Source organism: Candoia aspera, chromosome 5, assembly GCF_035149785.1.
Source record: "Candoia aspera isolate rCanAsp1 chromosome 5, rCanAsp1.hap2, whole genome shotgun sequence".
Taxonomy (NCBI): domain Eukaryota; kingdom Metazoa; phylum Chordata; class Lepidosauria; order Squamata; family Boidae; genus Candoia; species Candoia aspera.
This window is the reverse complement of record NC_086157.1, coordinates 96,663,173-96,685,974: the sequence shown is the minus strand read 5'-3', so window position 1 is coordinate 96,685,974 and position 22,802 is coordinate 96,663,173. Positions and strand designations below refer to the sequence as shown.

Sequence of the window (22,802 nt, the reverse complement as noted above, 5' to 3'; positions counted from 1 at the left end):
TACACCTGTCCAAAACTCAGAAACTGATCAGAGAATAAATTTCAGAGCTAAAACTGTTGTGTCTGCATCAGGCATGTGTGCTTCAATCACCAACATAAAAAAAAAAAAATTGGTTTAGACCAACTGCCTTTTAAAAAATTAATTCTCAAAACATCAGAATCCATTAGGATGATCTTACCCTTTTGTGTGCAAAGGAAAATCTTTAACTTTATATCTTTATATCTATGGAAAGAGCAAAAGAACAATGCACTTAGGGCGAAGAGGTTGTACACTTGTGTTTTCTTAGCCCATCAAGTTAATCCTACTGTCTTAAATCATTCTCAGATACCGTCAAGATGATTTATAGGGCTGCTGTTCTTCTCAGATGCTTCTGTGAAATCCATATTGTCAGTGTCAACTGATGCCTAAGAAGACAGGAAGTATTTGATAACAGCCTTCAAGGGATACTTACAACTAACACAGTGGGAGGAAGCAGGCTCAGTGCTGCAAGGCGACTCTGCTAGGAATGGGAGCAAGCAGAAAACAAAACACTCTCTAGAACAGCTACTCTGAAAGTGACTTTCTTTCATTTCTTGTCTCTGAAGAACCTCTGTCAGATGAAAAGGTACTAAAATTCACTTTAGATGTAATAAAAGCAGAGGCTGGCAAATAAAAACAAACCCTGAATGATATTTAACACTTTACTAATGATTATTTGTGTTGGTGTTGCAAGAAATTTGAGGGCACTTTAACTCCAATATTACTGTCATGTTCTTCCTTATACTCCTTTCGGAGTAATGTCATATGGTATGTTGACAGAATTATTAGGAAAAACCAAATGCTTTAGGAGATGGAAAAGTACTATAGCTCCAGATATAAAGGACTGGATTTCAGAGATGTGTGATCTAGCAATTTTCTCAAAAATATATTCTGTCAATCAGAAAATGTCGTATTATCTCTCCCTTTGGAAAAAAATTTTGGAGAGGCTTCATGAACATTGAAAGCTTAGTTTTCCCTTTTAGATTATAACATCAGATGAATTTGGAATATATTCGTAATTACAGATTTTTTTATGTTTTTGTTATGTTTTTGTCCTTTTTTTCTTCATGAGTGGTGAAGTGTTCATTTTTATTTTATGTGTTCGTTTGAAAATGGATTAATAATATTTCTTAAAAAAGAATAAATTGGAATGTAAAAAGCACTTATCACTAAGCTATGATTGACTTAACCATGATTACTGAATCCCCAATGGATTCATGAAGAAAAGCTATGGTGTCAGAAATCAAAATAAAAACTCATCCTATGAGTCACTACAACCCGTCCCAAAGAGGGAGGGGATAACTGAAGCAACCATGAGGCCATTGGTTCTCAGACCAACATATTCAAAGGTGGGGGAGCCAAGCAAAGGCTGCACGATTGGTTTCAATATGGCTGCCAATAAGTATAACGCACAATTACATAAGCATATTTATTGTGCAATTACATAATATTCAGTTCAGAAAGGAGCCCAGAGCAGTGTACAAAAAATAAGTAATCTGATAAAAGGAATCAGGGTTAGAGTAAGGGTGAGAGTTCTGACCGCCGTTAAACACAAAATGAGTACTACAATTTAAATAAAGTTCAATTAAAAGGCAGTCTGGTCCTGCAGCAGTTTTTAGCCTGCAAACATACAGGTGAATAGATGCGTATTTAATTGATATTTAAAACAAGACAGCATAGGGACAAATCATATTACCACTAAGACTAACTGCATTATAGGTAGTCCTTGCTTAGCAACTGCCTCATTCAGCAACTGTTCGAAGTTACAAAGATGCTGAAAAAAATAACTTTACGACCAACGCCCACATTTACACCCTTCGCAGTGTCCCTCAGTCACATGATTGCCATTACACTCAGTACACATTGTCCTGTGCCTGACCTGTGGTTTTTTTCTTTCTTTCTCCCCTTGCAGAACAGAGAGGTTGGAGAGGAAGGGATTACAAGACAGTAAGCAGGCATGCAATGGGGAATACACATCTAAAGCAATGTGGTGACTCCAGCAGACATGAGGGGCTGGGAGCCATGAGTGCACTACACAAACAGCCCAGTGTATTCCTCAATGTGTGCCTGCTTACTCTCTTGTAATCCCTTCCTTTCCAACCTCTCTGCTGTGCAAGGGAAGGGAAATGGGTCAGGCACAGGAGAGACTGTCTATAGAAATCACTTTTTTTTCTCCAAGGAAAACTGATAATAAAGCATCAGTGTTTAAATATGGTTAATCACAGCTAGCCAAATTTGCACAGTCTTGATTAGTCAAATGTTCAAGAACGATCTTCAATGTACAGCATAATATTCCCTTTTTCTATGTTTGAAACTTCTGCAAATTAATTTTATTGCTAGTTCAAGTATATGAAAAGAACATGTTCCCTACCCATGGTCCCCACAATATTAATAAGCTGTTCTCAAATATAAAAACAGAGGCTGCATTCTTATTACCTATTCATATCAACAATATTCTGTACTAAATTTTAAAAGGTGATATACTGGATTTGGGATACCAGTTTAGTGTCAGCCAACCTCTTCTGGACCTTTAAAGGTGATTTATATTATATTAAATGTAATTAGCAAAGAAGACATTGTATTGCTCCTTCTTATGGCATGCAAATTATTTAACAGTCTTTGGCAGATCTGAAAAAACCTGATCTTTGCAATCACTTTATTCTTTTTTACCTTTTATTTTTTAAAATCTATTTCAGGTTTTATCTTATATTACAGCCAGAAACAAACTTTGCATGTCCAATCCTAAAACATACAAAAAGATAACAGTGGTGTCAAACATAAAACCAGGGATGAGGACTTATCACTGTCTTCTTAGATCTCTTTTGGGTTTTGTTTTTTTGTCTTCAGGGGTAAGGTGGAAGTATGATCCATTTTTAATTTCATGCTGTTTTTAACCAACAGCTAATTTCATCCAATTCTGTTATTTTTCATAGCTCATGGTGAACATGTTTACCCTCCTTCAGTGAAGACCTTCCAGGCATACATAACTCAGCGAACACATTAGAAGCAACACTTGACAAGTTGTTGGACAGACTATTTTTATATATTAATATGAGGCAGCTCCACAGGCAGCTGAAAGTTCACACAGCCATATACACAGACACACACAAAGAATGATGAAGCTGCACTCCAGGTCTCAGAAAGGGGAATCCTTCAAATAGCCAAAGCAGAAAGAGAATTCGGTACTGAGATCCAGCACCAATGAGCTGCAGGCATTTGTGGTTAAGTGGATCTATCCCACATACATTTCCTTAGCATCTTGGAATCAGTGGTGGAAAACATGAATTAAGCAGACTAAAATTAGTAATTGGCTTTTTAGCAGAAGCTCTGTCCATCAGAGACCAATGTTGGCTATAGTGGGAAAAGGTTCAAAAGGTATGGGGATCAGTTCCCTGAGATAAAATCATGCTGTGTGACTGTCATTCTTCCCTTGCCTCAGTGAGTAACTAAAACGTTTTTTTACACTTTTCTAAATGTAGATTACTATTTACTAAATACCTCCAGTTGCAGATATAAGCAGATGGTCAAGGAGAAAATCTATGTGATCGCTAAGAGTCAAAACCGATTTGATGGCACATAATCAACCAATCAATTGGTTGTAAGTCTCTTACCAAGAGATCATCAACAGGCAATCTGCATCAGGCCTTAGAATTATCAAATTTAACTCAATCAAATGTTTGCATGTTAAAATAGGCTGACCAACTTCAACTGTAAGAAAGAGAGTGGCATTACAGTATGGCAGAAGAGACCAACTCTATTAAGATGCAGGAGCTTACTGGGTAATTGTTAGCTCTTAACCCTACAGAATTGTTGTGAGGATAAAATGGGAAGGAAGGAACTATGTATGTCATCTTGAGTTCACTGAAGAAAATGTTGGTAGGTAAAGGTAAATGTACAATAGAGATATCCTATACTTTAATATAAATCTTTGTGAAATAACTTTCCAGAGTACGTGTAGTATGGAACTGAGAAGTGCCTTCTAATTGTTGAAAAACAAATTTATTATAAAGACTGACCACTTCATGAGTGATAAGATTCACCTTTCATTCTTAAGTCAGTAACTGGAGAATTTTTCATCCTGACTTTATACCATAGGTAGATGTGTCCGTTTTTGATAAATCCTTCCACCTCTAGTACCTGCAAAATATAAATCTAGGATTTCTTGAACTGATTCTTCCCTCTGCTACCAAGTCAGTTCAACAGTATCTCTCCAGTAAGCCAATTCTTTCTCCTCTCCCAGTCCAGCCACCAACCTATTCAAGCCCTTGAAAGATGAAATAAATCTTGGGAGAGAAAAGTTCTGGCATGATAAAATTCATTCAGCACTAAAAATTTTCATCTTAATTTTTTTCAGTTGTAAGCATTATGCAGGAGGGATGTCCTATGTAATTTCTGGGCATGCAGGCTGACGCATTTTCTTTCCTTCACAGGGAGGCTACAAGGTATCTGAAGTGTTTGGGTTACTGCTCTATGAATCCCCATAAAAAGAATTCTAGTTATTTCATTCAACAGAATTATTTTTTTCTTTGTTATAATGCCCAAGGAGTGGAGGGAAATACAGTGAAATAATATTTTTCTCTCTTTCCTTTCAAAGAAAAGAAAACATCCGGTAACTTTGTCCAAGTAAAAGAAATGTAAGTTATACCTGGAAGAAGGAAAATATCCTCCTGTACATGCGTACCCAAAATGATTGCCAAGCTTTGGAGCTATACTCTGAAATTTTGGAACAATTAAAACATTGTTAGAAGAGAGGCCTGCGCTAGTCCAATAATTACAAGTAATTATTTGGTGAGTCTTAACTGTGAAAAATGACTGTGACCAGGACCACTGAAGGATGGAAAAGGAAGGAAAGTTGGAAGAGGAAGAACTGAGCTTTGCTGACCAAAAGGAGAATGGACACATGGAAATTCACATGGGAGCATGAGCCAGACTTGAACAACCTGAAAGCTACTAGTTTTCCTTGGCCAGACTGGAATAGAGGAGAAGAGAAACAGCTAAGTATGAATTCCAAAACCTTGTCCTGGTCTTCCAATATAGTACTTCTGGCAGTCATAAAGTTGGGGAATTCAGTCATGCTGGCTGGAGAATTCTGGGAGTTGAAGTCCACACATCTTAAAGTTGCTGAAGCCGAGAAACACTGGTTTAAACTAATCAAACTGCTGACAAATACTCAACATAGACTTTATTAGAATAAGGTTAAAGTTTTCATCACTTCAGGCAATGGATTTTATCAATATTTGTACATTTTGTAGCATTGTGACATGTGTTGTTCTATTCTAAGAGTTTTTTGCTACTATAAACATAGCATTGGTTTCATTCTTTTGCAGATAAAGCTCTCTCAGATCATTCCATTTTAGCCACCAAAGATTTTAGCAAGGAGTACAGATAGCTCATTTCCAGAGTGGAACATTTTGAATCTCATTTTCTGGCACAGCATATGGAATTGGAACTAACGGCGCAAGTGGAAATAAGGTGCTGGAATTCTATTTAGAGCTTCGTGAGAGGGTGGAGGATATTTCCTCATCAGGTTCTAAAAATGTAACATGAGTAAATTTTGTATTGCCATCTTCAGTTCTGTGTCGGCACATACCCCTTCTACCCAACCATACCACTTCCCCAGGGAGTGGAAAAGGTCTTTCCTCAGACAATTTCAACAGCTGACTCACAGACAGAACACAGCAAGGAACAGATGTAAACCAAACCAAATACAAGGAAATCTCTAACAACTATTGGAAAACCCATCCTGATATGAAAAGCGGTGGCATTTCAAATATGGCAGTTCAGTGCTCAACCTCAACATCTATACGGGTATCACTTAATAATTTGACTGGGGAGTCAAAAATATATGAGAGTCAAAAATAATTTATGCTGTAATTAAGTGCCAAAGTTGCATCCAAGCATACCGATGCCATTGGTGCCAGCGTAATAGAATGTAATTTATTGCTATACTGCAACTGCTAAATATATTGTGCAGCAGCTGCCTACCCATTTTTTCTTTTTAATGGCAAACTTTTCCCCTTGAGCAGCTTAGGTCCAACCTACTCATGTAGCAGAATGGGGAATCTCTTCGAATTAATGCATTTTTCCTCAGTTCTTTGCTTCCACCTGTGCTGTGATTACAACTCTGAGAATGCTCAATGGACACAGCAATTCCAGCAGAGCTGGAAGACACAAGGATGGGGGGAGGAGGTTTAAACTATTCCTGAAAGTAAATAATTAGTATAAGGATGGGAAAATGTCCAAATACCAACGTTTGCAAAAGAAGATGTACATTTTTAAACATAAGAACTTACCACTGTGGGATTGCCGCTGCTTATCAACTGGCTGACTTCATGAAAAATGCTCTTGCATTCAATTGACTTGTCTAAAGACCCTCGTTTCACTATTACTGCTACTGCTAACAATATCTGTTCCCGCACATATTTCTGGAGGCTGCAAAGTAACAATAAAAATATATTCAGCGCTGACCAAGATGACCATGCTATTGTTTACAGAGCAAAAAAACCTCTTGGTTATACTGCTTTTAGAAAGCAGGAGTGACTGGGCTAATTATCTGTAAAATTCTTTTGTCTGCTACTCCTTTGAGTTTGGTTTTCTTGTGTTGTCAGGATAATTAAATATAATTTATATATTTTTCTTATAAGCCAGGAATAGGGAACCTCTGACATAAGGATGGGATGTAATCTGCCAGCCTTTTAATTTAGGCTTCAGTGTCCTCACTGTCCCAGCATTTATTTTCTTTGCGTAGAAGCAAACTGTTCCCCTTGAAGGCGGAACCTGTGGAAAGGGGAAAGCCCCATCTTCTGACATCCTCAGGTACAGATTCCTCTCCTGACCCAGAGGCTGGGGATAATTCCCCATGACCACAGAGAAAGTAGTCCCTTACTCCATATCTAAGAGAAGGGCGGAAGCAACTGGTTCTTTCTTGCTCCTCTGCAGAGAGGCTGAAGGATGTCAGGGAGACAGGCAATGGATGAATGTCAGACTGACATTTACCAACCCCAAATGTCACCTAGCCCTCTAGGCATGTGAGGCTGTTGGGGGGGGGATGGGGAGGATCTAGCCTTTGGGCCAGATTCAGTTCATATCCTGCAGCATCCCGTGTGTTTTCTGCCTATGTTCTCCAATGTAATTTGCACAGCTCCTACACACAGCACAGTTGCTAACTTATTTGTTAAATTGTTATACAGTGACTATGGAAATCTCATGGCTATTTACAACAAACCATTTTATCTGGCTGAATTAGATTCTAGAAATGTTACATCCATTTATTTGGACCAAGTATTAGATTCAGCCTAGATATTAGCTATTTTGCTGATTGATTTTCAAATGTACTCCTAGACTTAGTGAATTGTTTTAATCTTTTTATTCACAACAGTTATAGCTGAAAGGATAGTTTATAATCAGCAATAGGTTCCTCACTTTCTAAATCACATTAAAATGATTAACAAACAATATCCTGGAAGATTAATCATATTTGTTGAAATAAAAGAGAATTATTAGGTTATAGAAATCTAGCAACTGGATATGTTTACTTTAGCACCCAATTTATCTTTAAAATTTGTTAAGACAGAGCTTTCTTGATCCTTTTGCTAACCACCCGCTGATATGCTGCGGAGGTGGCTACCTGTTTTCCTGATAAAGGAAGAGCATGCAAATGTTCTGTACTTTTAATACTTTGCAAACTACCATCCTCTTTCTCAGGCTCTGAGAAGCCCATTACAATACCTATGAGACAGACAGGCAGATGTTAATTAATCATTTGCACTAATCCCATGTTTTATATACTGTAAGACTAAGGCCACAATCTTACTTAAATGCAAGGATCTTTCTCATTTTTTTCCCTTCCCACTCTGAAATCTGCCCTTTGTGCATCATTCAAAGTGTCTCTGGAACACTGAAGAACCTTCTCAAATTATATCTATACTGGAGAATGCTTCAACTTTATTTTGGGCAATCCCTTCTTTCATGCAATATCCCTCACTGCTCAGGCAGATCTAAGCCAATGGACAGGCTTGTACAGGGCAGAGGTATCAACGAACAGCAAAAACCCAATAAGCAGAACCTCCAGGAGGGCACGACTACCTTGTTGTTTTTAGGAGTGGCCCTACCAAGAGTGAAACATACCTCCTAATTTACACCAATTGAAGTAAGAATCTCAGAGGTTCCAAACAACAACAACAACAACCAATTACTAGCACATGTGAATGTAAGAAGTTCTTTTATATCAAGTAGACCAAGTGTTCTGTGTTCCAATTAGTACTGTCTCTGGAATCATCATGAATGTCTCCTCATTATATTTTACATCAGGTTTTTAACTGGAAATCTCAGGGATGGAAACAATCTTCTGTACATGCAGCATTTACTCTACCCGTGAATTATGTTTTCTTTGGCCTATAGGGAAGCATATAATTTTTAAAGCTCTTATTCAGGAACCTATACAAATGTTTTAAACAATGCCTTGTACTTACTTTGGCCTTTGTAAGACGTACGTTAAAAGGAATGTTCGTAGTGATTCTATACTGCTTTTTTCCAACAGAATCCATTCTCGTACAACTGCTTCCATTATCGCTGTGGCGGCTTGAAAAAGGACATAGTCCACTTTACTAGTTTCTGTTAAAGAAATGCAAAATTATAAACTCATAATCCATAGGCAAAAGCTTGAAAAACATACCTTGTAAATCTCCAAACGAAAAACAGCTTTTAAATTTTATTTATGTCTGAAATTATAGGCTGGATTTTAGGACTACCTCTCTCTAAAGGGTTCATAGCAATTTTAAACCTGTACTCTACAACACTCAGAGACACCTAAATATATTTTGCAGCACACTAAAACAATATATAAATATATAAATCAACAGCAGAAATAACAAGTTACAGAAGCACTAGCATCACAAGTTAAAATTAGCAGTAAGTAAATATCAGGCATAAATAAGTGTTAAACCCAAAGCGATTTTTAAAGGCAATGGGAATGGTAAAGGCAGGCACTTTTAGAGACAATTCTCCCAATGAAAATCCAGTGGCTACAATCATTCCATAATATTTTGCTACCCTCCAGTTCAGTGCATTTTGATCCAACAAGTAAGGAAATGTTAAAGCCATCAGCCACAATCATGTACCCAGCCACTAAAAGGGGCTGGGGTGATGCTGTTGTGCTCAATTCCTGCAGCCAGCAGGAGAACAGAAAACAGCAGCCTGAAATCAGAAGATTCTATTCCAACGGTGCATAAGCTTTCCAGAAAAGTATATACACCATTGCCTTTACCAATCTTCCCATTTTTCTATTATTACTATTTCTGGATGCCTCTTCATAACACCCTCCCCAGAGATTTCCATTTGGCCACAACACTGCTGCAATTAAAATGCCAAAAAAATAACTGCTTTACAGGTAGTCCTCACTTAATGCAATTGGGACCGGCAACTACATCATTAAGTGAAGCTATTATTAAGTAAAACATCACATGACCATGCCCAACTTAATGATGTCAGTTCTACTGCAGTTGTTAAGTGAATCACCCATGGAGGTAAAGTGCAATGTCATGTGACTGCAACTTGCAACTTCCTGCTGGCTTCCCAATTGACTTTGTTTATCAGACTCTGAGGGTCACAAATGGTGATCAAGTGTCCTAACAGCCAGGAAACACGCTGAGACAAGGAACTGGTCTCTAATGTTTTATTGCTAGTACATAACAGGAATCCTAACAAACTAAAGAAGCGTGGGAAAAACCCAGACATATAAACCCCAAAGGTTAAGGCGGTCCCGATCTGTGTCTCTTTGAATGGCTGACCAATTCCTTAGTGCTACGCATGCGCTTAACAGTCTGGATGGGAGCCCCCTGCTCGCCATCCTTACTCATGACATCAAGTGACCATAGAATGCTGTGACCAAGATAAATGGGCACCAGCTGCAAAGTGCCAAGATCGTGATCATGTGATGGTGGGGACGTTGTGGTGGCTGTAAGTTTGAGGACCAGTCGTAAATCTACCTTTTCAGCACTGTTGTAAGTTCAAATGGTCACTGAACGAAACAGTTGTTAACTGAGGACTACCTGTATTCTGTTGGACCTTGTCTGGATATGTTATTAAACTTTCCTTATTAACATTAACTTCTTAAACACATATTATCTCTTCAGTTTGGTTCTGTGATGACCTTTTAAATACTGCAACTCATTTTGAGTACAATTAATGGAAAAGCCAGAAATATTTTAAACCACTGTAGTTTCAGCAGAAGAGCATAAATTAAGTGGCATAGCTCTTGCTATGGTGTAAGGATGCCTTAAATCTCAATTTCTGGGATCAGCTGTGTTTGTATATCTGAATCAAACATTTTAACCATATTTATATAAAACCCTAACTCACTAAGATCAATGAGGCATACTTTCAAGTTAACAGTGCTTAATATCTGAACATATACATACATATCCAAACTGGTAGGAAGAACAACATTTTACACATGTATCCTCAGCTTGTTTTAGAAAGTTATATTATTATGAATTAATGGTATACTGACTGAAACATAGGACTTACCTAAAATATGTCTGCAAACTGCAAATGGCGATTTTGATTTTCTAAATGATAAAAATATGTGTTCAGCATGCTGACGTTGTTCATTATTGACCATGGAGGGTGGTGCCTACAGAGAAAATAAAAGACTCTTTCTACCCATGGAATACAGAAAATTGCCATTTCTTATTCAAGTACATATCACAACAAAAAGCCTTTAATTTCATGTATAAAAAAACCAAATACACTGAATTAAGGTAGTGCTAAGGTAGTGCTAATAATAAGGTAGCAACTAATTAATCAAGTTCATCACTTAAGCAGGTCCATTAAAGCATTCTATTTCAACCTGACAATCCAATCCAATCTATACTAAGTACTTAGCAGCATTCAGGATAACAGTATACACGATTACTATATTTGGCTTACAAACCTCTGGACAACAACATCACAGCAAGAGATACAGGAAACTCTTAGCTTCCATCTAGCAGTCATATGGACTTTTGCAGACCAGGTGATGAAGATATTGATTTGTATAGCCGCCCATTTTGCAAATGTGACTTTGGGAGGCGAATACAGGATTAAAACCAAGATGCAATCAAATGAAAAACAATAAATAAATACTAGTAATAACACCATATAATGGTAACTCTATGATGTAGTTTTCAGTAATACTCTGAAGATGTGTTCAGATGGAAAATGTAGTTGTGTTCATCAACTTGTCCTACTGCTGCTTTTCCCCAGTGTGGATTTCAATTCTCAGAATTTCCTACCAGCATGGCCATGTAGAGAACTCTGGGACTTAAAGCCTATACATCTGGTGCAGTGTTTCTCAACCTTGGCAACTTTAAGCTGCGTGGACTTCAAATGGTGGCTGGGGAATTCTGGGAGTTGAAGTCCACACAGCTTAAAGTTGCCGAGGTTGAGAAACACTGATCTAGTGGATACCCAAGCTAGGGAAGATTATTCTGAGATTTTTTTCCAATATTTCACAGAAACAGAAATGAAACACCAGTTTTAAATGTGGAAGAAAGTTCTTTCAATTCCAACATCATGTATGTATCATCTTACTAATAATGAATATTGGATTGGTTGCAATATGTTTGTTATATTATTACGTATTAATGTATTATGGTAACTTGACTAGCGTGTGATCATTACTGTGATTGTTTTTTTTCCATGGTTTTTTATTAGCATTTCACAAAGCCGATAAGCAGCCAAATAAGATATACCGATAAATCATACTTCTACCAATAAATTCATTCTTATCAGTAGCATGCAAATAATTAACTTTTATATAAAAGATACTGGAGAAGGTTGCTCTATTTTTTATGAGGGAGAAACTGAAAGTTAAGAGACCTGAATTTTCAGACACCGCAGAGCATGATATTAGTACTGCAGCGGTATACTGCCCTCTAGGGCAACACCAGCATATTTTTCATCAAAACAACATGTAACATGTCTACTTTCTCTAATAAATCATTAAAAAATATGACTGTACTATTTATTTTGCTTATGTAAAATATTTCTAGGCTACGCAACAAACTCCTTCAATTTTATACACACACGAATCAATGGAGGGGGGGGTGTTTGCTGCTGCTTTCTTCCAGGAAACTCAGAAAAAAAACAATCCTAACCTCTAACTGGTAGCTTTTGTCCTGCCTTGCTAAGAGAAGCCTCACAGGACAGTGGTGGTTTCTTGGAGGCAGAACTGGTTCAGAAAAAAGCAGGATTGCTCAATTGAGCCTGATTAGTCAGAATCACTAAAAAGGTAAAGCCTCCTTCGAGCTATGCTCAACTCCTAGCAATGTCATACATACAGTTTTGTTCACAATAGCATGAATGTTTTTTGCCATTTCCTTTTTCCAGGATGTTTAGCTTACAGTCCTGTCGTTTCAAGTGGTCCCCCAACCATATATGACCAACACTGCTTAGCTTCTAAGATCTGACACGATTGGTGAGGTACTGCCATCTATTGGCATGCAATACAAATTGGCATGTAATACAAGTTACATTAAGGCCAACTCACTACAAAGATTAAAATACTTCTCCGAAACGCTTCCCAGTTCCAAGTAGAACTCTGGGAAGAATAACTACAAAGTCCAAGAAAAAGCTTGGGTAAGTAAGTGGTAGAAATAGAGTCTGATGAATCCCACATTAAGATATTCCATAAGGATAGGACTACTTTGGAAAAGGCCCACACCTCCCTCTCACTAATCCAGCCGATATCTTTTCTCTCACATATTATTTCATGGAATACATACATGACATTGACATTTACACAGCACAACCCATATAAAGAAGTGGCCGTGAAGGCAAAGTTCTTATCTTTCTCCTTCTCTGCATTACCATCCATTGTTCTAACGTTGAGAGAGTTCCATCAAACTGCAGTGTTTCATATGAAGCTATGATGGAGGCAGTGGGGCCCATTGTTCTTTCAGGATAGAAGATCCACATATAATCTAACAAATACAGGTGGTCCTTGTTTGACAACCTCATTCAACAACAGTTTAAACTTGTGACAGCGCTGAACAAGTAGTAGTTACGACCAATCCTTGAAGTTCTGGCCAGCACAGCACTACTACAGTCACATGATTGCAATCCACACACTTGGCAACCGGCCTGAATTTCTGACCATCGCAGCATCCCACAGTCACATCATGATTTGCAACCTTCCCTGCCAGTTTCCCACAAGCAAAGTCAATGGGGAAACTGGCAGGAAGTTGGAAGTTACAATCATGTGAGGTCCTTACAACCCATATGGTCCTCACTTAACAACAGTAACTGGGGATTGCTGGAATTGCCATCACTAAATGACACCATCACACAACATTGCGCTTTACAACTGCATTGCTTATCAATGGAAATTCTGGTCCCAATTACCATCATTAACTGAGACCTACCTGTAACTGAATAAATCACAGCACAGCAGAGCACTGTGCAAATGCCCAAACGTAAGGGTCTTGCTAGAGTCTTATAACACCTGTAACTTTCACCACACAAAGGGTGTATTAAAAACTTGCTAAAATACATGTGCACTATCTTACATAAGCAGTAGATACGAAACATGCCCAAGAAGCCATAAACAGTTTATATGTGAATATATTAGACTGTAGTAATGAAATTATTTAACACTTTCACTTAATTAAAAGTCAAATCTAATCCTTCCAACTGCAAGACTAAAACATCTTACACAATTTAACGCACACATCCCTCAAAAGGAACTTACAGTCCTACTGATCACCTCCAAATCAAATATTATTTGCTATTAAATTGCAGCACTATTAGGAGACTTTGGCAACCAATAAAATATTTCCTTCCCGAGAAAAGGGGGAATGAAAGAATAATGAACATTTTCTTAAAAGAGCTGCAAGAATAAGAATGTCCACACTGGCAATATGAAGGCAAGCATGTTTTCATTAGCCCAAGAGATAATAAAATTTGGCTCTTGGCTTTATTAAGAGGACATGTCAATAAAAGACAACTTATTCAAACACTCTACAATAAGAAGCAGAAGGATACTTGAGATCAAACACACACTTGACAAATTTATTACTTAGAAAAGATAAGACAAAGAAGTTGTAACAGCAATAGTTTTAATGACCATATTGAGCTTAGGAAAGCTTTGTCTAGACTCCATCTGAAATTATCACAGACCCCCGTCAATAGCAGTACTACCATAATGTTACAAGGATTTATGAAAAGAATTATAAATAGCTAGGGAAAAACTGAAAATAGTAGATTAATTTATAGTAATAAAACAGCCCAATGAGCATTTTATAACATATAAGAATGAGGGGAACACTAAAATTTGACTAACAAGACCTTGCTTAATGAATTGATATTTCTCCAGACAAGCAACTTCACAGCTAAGAATAGTTGTATACAGGAATGGTCTCCATCAAGAAAACACAGCAATTCCTTTCCCTGTGTGTCAGACATCTGGGGGAGACAATGGAGGCCTGCAGGAAAACAAGGGAAGTTCCATTGTGCAAATTATCACCCTTTCAAAACACAACCCATCATTGTGGTCAAACACAGCAAGTCAGAGCGTATAACTCTAGGCAAAATTGCAGGTCAAAATACATCCTTTTTTGGTTACGAAACAAATTACAAACATTTGAGCATTAACTTTGTACCTCAAGAGGAAAAAACTGCTTTGCTTACAAGTTCTCATTCCTGGAAAGTAAGATATCAATTACAATCCAAAGAGCTGCTTAAACTTAACAAGCTCTGTACTAGCTCAGTGAACTTTTAATTTTTTTCAGCTGAATAAATGAGTTCAGAGACAGTAACAGTATTTTTGAGCCTGCTCTCTGCTTTACATGGTTTGTCCTGTGGCTTGGATTCTGAATTTAGTTTTCAAAGTAATGATTTTATCAACTATTCTTGAACTTGTGCAAAGAAGGTATGGATCCTTTCTCCCTTCTGAGCAATATAAAGTTCTCTGATTGTTTCCTAGGCAGCATCTCACCCCCCACCCCATCTCCCAAGGTCATTCCCACATACCATTACATGTGTACTGTTGGAAAGCTTCTGAAGCCTTCTGAAGCACTGCGAGAATGGTGGGTGTGAGTTGGAGAACAGCAGGCGCAGCCTCAGGAAGAAGACATGGTGTGGCCAGCAGCTGCCTTGCATAGGGCCAGGCTGGGCATGCCTCATCAGCAGTGGGAGAAAAGCCACGAAGGTGAGCTGGGCACGGCAGGGCCTGTGGAGCAAGGGCAGCTGGGGCTTTCTGCTGTGGGGCTGGGGTGGCTGGCCACAGCGTAGGGCTTGAGATGGCACTCCTTGGCAGCGATGGTGCTGGGGCTGAAGTAGAGGCCTGGGAGCAATGGTGGCCAGCCACTGCCAAGGAGTGCCACTGTGCAGGATGGGCAAAAAAGGCAGAGATGAGGGGGAGATAGGTGAGTGGAGGAGTTCAAGAGGAGGCGGTCCCTTACCTTACCAAGGCTTGGGGCTGGGAGGGACCAAGCCGGGAATGGCTTGGTCAGGGTGGGTCTCTGCCTAACAACCAGTGGGATTTGGTTAACGACAGCAATGGGGATTGCCGGGATTGCTGCTGCTTAGTAATGCGGTCACATGATGTCACACTTTATGACAGCATCACTTAGTGATGGAAATTTCTGTCCCAATTACCATTGTAACTGGAGGACTTCTGTAATTGGTGTTTAGAAAAATGTACCTAAATGAATGCTGCTTAATTCCTGTGAAATGAGCTTAACTCTTCCCAATGCACCCAAAGCTGGTTTCTTAATGTAAGATAGATTTGATGTCAACCAATGAACACACATTAAAAAAACTCAATGTTTTGCCATATACATGAGCAGAGAAAGAGACATGGATCAGTGGGCATAATATTTAAAGACAGCAAAAAGGATAGATAGTTGTTCCAATGAGCTTGAAATGTAAAATTTGACAAGGAAAGAGCAGTCATATGAACAGAAGCACAGGCACATTGTAAATAGGGATTTAATAACTTAAATATGCATATTAGTCTTTATTACAAGTGTGTTCATAGTAAATCAGATTTCTTCAACCTGTCTTCCAGATGTGTTGGGACTACAACTCCCAGAATTCCTACCCAGCATGGCATGCAAGAGGAACTAGAAAGGTATGCCAGATGATTTATGAAAAATGAGGATTTTGAAGAGGGAGGGAGGGAAGGAAGGAAGGAAGGATCTTACAGATGTTTTGAGACAAGATAGGAAGAGTATAATCTTCTGAAGGAGCAGGAAGCCTTTGAACTGGATTTGGGAAGTGAAGGTCAAGGGAAAAGATGTGCTGGAATATAAGAATTAAGAGATAGAAAGATGTAATATCTTGGAAATTTTTGAAGATCAGGACAAAAATCCAAATAAATAAAAATCCAGCTGAAAATATACGCTCCTCTCAAAACATATAGATGCTAAACCAGGGTAAATGATTATAATTCACTTTTTAGGAGAACATTTCAGATAGCCAGAGAAAGGCAGGATATAAATCTAACAAAACAATATTTGTACATAGAAGTTAAATTTCACTTTAGTTGTGTAACTGATGGCTACTGCTACCAGCAAGGATCTTCTTTCAAAAACAATCCAGGGACAAGGACTGAAGAAAACAGACCTCTTCTCTGCCCAATTCTATTTGCTTTTACTTTTCACATAGATTGTATCCAAAATCAGACTTCGCTGATATCATATTTCTAGCTGGCACTTTCAAAACACTTCAATATTTTAAATCTTTGTTTTATTTTTTAAAAATATTTAGGAAGAGAACTGAAGAGAAACAAAAGGAAAAAGAAATAAGAGCAATTTATAAACCGTAAACATTAGATAAGAATTTACAAAAAGTTTTAAAAAATAAAGACATTCCTCTATTATTCTATTAGTAACATTGAATCAAGACAGCATCTAAAGATAATCACATCTCAGTTTGGCACTTTAAAAACTATTTTTAGAGTCAAGTCAGAGATCAACAAAAACAAAAATAAGAATCATCAGTCAAAATCATAACTGACAAGAATATCTAGCTAATCTGAAACAGTCTGTGCAGAATTTGGCATTTTAAGCTCTTGAGAACTCCCAAAATTAAATGTGACAGAAATCTATGTGCAGAATAACCCACTCCAATATTCAATACTGAAAACTGTACTAGTTGTTAAAATACAAGAAACATTGGAGACAGTGATTAAATTCACACACTGCACTAAGCCATAGTTTGCTTAGGCATGCTTATTGTATAAGTCATAATTGACTGGGTTTGTATAGTATGCTAAGCCAAAGGCAAACAAATTACATTATGGCTTAGTAAGATGTGTAAGCCAGGTCAATGTGTTAAGTGTTTTTTCAGGCAAGCATACATATTTCGCTAGGCTAGGAAGGGACTCCCTTATTCATGGGGAAAAAAATACATTTGTATGTTGAACATAGCATGTGAAATTAAAATTATTTTTCTCTGTGGTATAACATGCTTAGATGTTGTGATTTTTCTTTACAATAACTCATCTCTCTCTAAATAATACCCCAAATCAATTTAATTAATTAGCAACTTCATGTTTACAATCCTCATTTACTCAGCTCTTCATTCCAAACACCTTAATAGCCAAATACTCCTTCATAGCAATCTTCTTCCATCTAATGTGCTCCAGATATGTTACAGGGAAATATCATTTTGGAAAGCTGCTTTAGAGAATATTCTATACTCTCTAATATTAAAGTATTATATACTTTTACAGTGTCTTTCATACCCTTGCCTCAAACAAGTATTGGCAAAGGAAACAATCTTTGTTTAAAATATTTATAGGGCAACTTTCAGAGCAAAGCCCTTGCCAAGATCATAATCAGCTATGACATAGAACATATTACGATATTATCTGAACTATCAACCCATAAGAATACAGTATTGTATAAAAGCTTAAGGTTTGATCCTTACTTAGTCACACTGAATATACTTACTGAAATCAGTGGGACTTAGGCTAGTCATGACTAGCAAATCTCAGCAATTTTAATAGGTCTACTTGCAGAAATTAGGGGATCTGAAGGACAATCATATGGGAACCACAAAGTTTAGGGAAGCCTGATCTCCTGCCAGAAATATTACTGATTGTATGTAGAAGCTGTGCGAGGTTATCATGAATTACCTCCCATTTCCCATTCTTTAGGATTATTTTCAGAACAGAACTTTCTCACTGGCAAGAGTTCTGCCTGTTCTACTTTACTGTGTTCTAGATTTACAGGGATGGCAGCACACACTACAATACAGACAGCTCTGATTCATCAGTTGCTGCAGGGAAAAGCTACGTACAACAGTCACCATGTAAAGGTGCTGCATCTTGCTCTCTCTGATAGTCTGCTGAGCTTAATTACACCAAAAAGGAAAAAAAAGTTAATTTTTAAATGCATCCACTCAACCTTTCACATAATATATCCAAGTATCACATACTGAATTACAAATTTTCCACTGTCTCTAAGCATTTTAAAGACACGAAATATCCATGGCCAGTCTCATTTCTATCCCTGGCATCTTTAGTTCTTCCAACTATAGGAAAGCTGCATCTTTGGGGAAAGGGCCTGTGTTAGGGATGTTAAAGCCAACTGGGAAGGACAAGGAGCTCTATATATAGTCCTGGGGAAAATAAGAAAAACGTTTTTCCTACCAAGTTCTTCTCTTTTTATAGACTTGTACATCTCTAGCCTTCACACAATTATAGTAAAGAGCATACATTTAGAATAAGATTGATGGAAAGAATTGCAAATATTTGACAGAGTCAGACATCTGGTTTATAGAATTTTAGATTGGTATTCTGATTGGCAGTATCTGCCTCCAAAGTTTTTTAAAAAATCAGAATACCAATTTAAAATTTTACAAACCAGAGGTCTGACTGTCAAATATTTGCAATTCTGGCAAATCTGACAAAAAAATAAATCTCATTTTTTAACAGAGACTTGGCTTAAAATTAGCAAAAAAGACAAAGGAATGTAACTATGGGTATGTTCAAGATATAAGTAGCAGATATATAATTCTTATGTTTACTATATCTATTAAATATACTGTTTGAAAATGCAAACAGTAAATATGCTTACTCAGAATTAAACTTCAGTGAGTTCAGTTGGACTAATGTCCACATATATGTTTATAAATTGTAGTCTAAGGTTGTAATATTAAGATTCTTACTTTGGGGATTAAACCCTCTGAATTAACTTGTAATATATAAGCTTAAACACCTATATATCAAAGTCTATAGTTTTTTTTTCTTCCTAGTGTTTTTGTTTTTCCTGCAGGGGCAGGGTTGCTTTTTCAGATCAAGTCTACAGTATGGCTTTAAAAAAAAAAGCTTTCAAATAGGTGCACAAATTTGGACAATTCCTGGAAGCCCCAGCCAAAAGGCCAATAGTGAAGGATACTAGAAGATGTAATTCAGCAATATTTGGCAGGATCACACCCTGTGTACTCATGCAAGGAACACATTACAACTTCATAATAGTGCAAAAGAGTCTGATCATTAAATTAACTGGGTAAAACTGAGATGATGTTATGTCAAATTATTTCACACTCATAAAAAAAAAAAAAACATTTTTATACCAATCCCAGCAGTTGCAATTTATTTTAGCAGACTCTTCACATCAATATTTTCATCATTACTATCAAGAATCTTTAGTAAACTTTTAAGAAGATTTTTTTAGCACTAATACCATTTTGTGTAAAAGAATTACACAGACCAAATTAAAGCCACATTACTGTATTTTATGAGATTTGCAATTTCCTGACTAGATGCAGAGTTTTCTATGGTAGGAGGCAATCTTAAAGACTATCAAATAAATTCATTTAGATATATGTTCTCCATGGTTTATGGCTCTCTCAGATGGTTTGTTAATAGTCAAAGAACTGATGACATAGGAATACATAAGGCTGCCTTCTACTGAGTAGAACTTCTAGCTCATCTATAGATACTAAAAAAGCCAAAAGGTTGCATGGGCTGGGGGAGAAATCAGCGTAAGTTACCACCTGTATGCACAGCCAGCTATATCATCTGGGACACATCTGGTGGCATCCTGGGTCCCACCTTCTGTATTAGCAAGTTTTGTATTTCGAAGTTGCTTAAGCTTAGCAGCAAAAAGACAGGTTAAACTCTTGACTGAGGTACCTTAAAGACTCCTTAAGAGCCAAGCTAGATGTTCACAGATCTCATATGGGACAGTACTAAACTATACTGTCTTAGAATTATTGGTTATCTGAATGCTGTATTCTACTCTCTATTAAAACTTAGTATAACAGAGAAGATCCACTTGAGGGAGATGGCTAGCCAGGAATCTTTTTTCCTGACTTTTTCACGTGCTCAAAGTGTGTTATTTGCAATGCAAGTAGTTATTCAGGTAAACTGTAAAGCTGCTGCCATAAAAGATCCAAAAAAGGCAATGGCAAACCATTTCCATTCTGTTGTTTACTACAGGACATTCTCATGTAATCACCAAGAGTCAAGCCCAATTATCACTGCATAATTCAAAAGTTATCTATGCAAATGTATGTTAAACAAACAGATAAATGTGGTATTACTATCTAGAATGCATTCCTCCACATAACATGTAAACCAGTATTTCATTCAATTACCTCACAACAAAAGTAATTAAAGCAGACTTCTATCTGTTCTAAATCCCTAGGAGCTACTCACATGGCTTCAATATATAGACAGCCTAAGCAGCCTGGCCCTACTTTCAAAAGTATGCAACCTAAGTGCCTTAAATGAACAATATATGCCAAAATTGTTGTGTTTATCTTTGGGACATGACTGAGCTCTCTTAACCTTTTATATAACATCATTTCTAGCTAATAATTGGCCAGAATCAGAGGATCTATTCCCACCAAAAAGATTCTGTTTTCCATCAGAAATTGCTACTCCACAGAGAATTACAAGAATTGTCACACCACCAAAATGCAAGATTATACTTCAAAGGAAAAATTGTTATCCAAAGTCAGTCAGTCAGTCAGTCAGTCTATGTGTGTCTATGTGTATGTGTATGTGTGTGTGTATTTATATATATATGGCAAAATATTTCCAAAACGCAATCTTATTACCAGTGTCCTTGCAGATATGTTTATTGGTGAGCAAAGAATTAGTAACTTGGATTCAAATTCCCTGTAGGGCATGAAGCTTGCTGGGTATCCTGTGAGCCAATCACACTCTCACAGCCTATCACACCAAAGGATTGTTAGGTAGGGGAAAAATAAAACATATCCAGATAAATACTCATTCTGAACTCATGGAAAGAAAGCCAATATACCAAAACCTAGATAAACAATCATGATTGTAGATTGTTTCTTTTTTGCGTGGGATTATCATAGTTAATGTTCACTATCTCCTCTCTCAGGAAGCAGAACAGATTACAAAATCTGATACTTTACACATTCTATAAATTGGCATAGCAAAGGCCACTAATCTAGAAGACTGCTGATTACAGGCAAGCATTCTTTGCTCTTTGAGAACAGTTTTGAATTTCAAAATCAATCAAGTTCTTTTTAAAAAAAGAGAAGAGTTTTGAATTTGTCCAGTTTTAATATATTTAATCCAATGAGAGGACAAATACAAAGTTATTTTAGCTTAGTCACAAGAAGCATTTTGGAGCATGAGTTTGTAGCCTTGCAGACAACCTTCTTAAAAGAAAAGTTTCTGCTACTGAAACTTGGTTTTTTTACATATCCGACTGCCCAGAAAGACAAAAAGCAAATGGAACAGCCACTCCGGTACCACAAAGAGGGTAATATATGAGAAGAAAAAAAAAACAGGAGACATACAGTATAGGTAAAAATGTGTTTTGTATTAGCAGCTGATATTAAAAAATTCTTACCAGGAAACATGAAAAATGGTATTAAAAGGGGAGGGGGAGGAAACCAAGATAGAAACAGGGAAAAGTGGGGGACCACTCCTGATTACAAATTTGAGCACGTGGATGTCGAAGTGAAAAGGAAAGGATTATGTAGGGATATGATTATGTAAATGAAGGAAATGCAAGCCTCAAACAACATTAAAAAAAGTAAGGGGTTATGGAAAGAAGCCGAGTGGGACAAAAGCGAAGGTTGGCCAAGAGCGTGGTCCTGCCCGTCTTTGCCCGCCTGGGGTCAAAGAGGCTTACGCTCGAGGAAGGGTGCACGGGGCTGCAGCTTCAGACAAGAAAGAATGGGAGAGGGAGACCCGGCCCGTTGCAAAGTTTCTAAGGCACGAAAGGCGATGCCACTTCCCGGGGTTATCCGAGGATGCTTTCCCAGAGGAGTCCAAAGGGAGCCATCCCCGGGGAAGGGGCACTCACAGGGCTTCCCCGAAGGGCAGACGCCGGCTTTTTCCACCATGCAACCCACCACGCAACCCGCCCCGCCGCCGCCGCTACGCCGCCCCGCGCGGCGCCCTCACCATCAGCACTTTGGCCGCGTTCTCCAGCTGGGCGATCACCTCCGAGGCTCCCCCCGCCGCCGCGGCCGCCGCCATCATGGTCTCTCTTCAATGACGCGCCATGCACTGCATTCTGGGACGAGGCAGCCGCCCAGCCAATCCGCGATCCCGGAGGGCGGACGGGTCGGGAGGGAGCGCCGGGGCGTGGGGGGGGGTTGTGCCGGCGCCGCAGAGCGCTCGTGAGGCGCTCCCCGCCGGCCGCGGGGGTGGCGGAAGCTGCGGGTCGTCCCCTGAAATGGCTTCGGGGAAGATGGCGAGAGAGCAGTTCCGCCAGGCCGGGTCGGGAGGATGCGGGAATGCGACCCGACCCTTTCCAACCCCTCGCAGTCATAAAGCCAGAGGGGCTGAGGAGGTGACGACA

General features: G+C 38.3%; 1 protein-coding gene across 1 annotated transcript in view; it reads right to left on the bottom strand.

The window, feature by feature from the left end:
- The window catches only part of XPO4 (exportin 4), a 73,844-nt gene extending 51,362 nt beyond the window's left edge, over positions 1-22,482 (bottom strand). Inside the window, exons 1-4 of the mRNA XM_063305771.1 lie at positions 22,403-22,482; positions 10,546-10,651; positions 8,490-8,631; positions 6,312-6,450 (exon numbers count right to left, since the gene is read on the bottom strand). Of these exons, the coding sequence (XP_063161841.1) occupies positions 6,312-6,450; positions 8,490-8,631; positions 10,546-10,651; positions 22,403-22,480 (465 nt within the window). The 5' untranslated portion in view covers positions 22,481-22,482. The remainder of the gene's footprint in view (positions 1-6,311; positions 6,451-8,489; positions 8,632-10,545; positions 10,652-22,402) is intronic.
- Between the last annotated feature and the right edge of the window lie 320 nt (positions 22,483-22,802).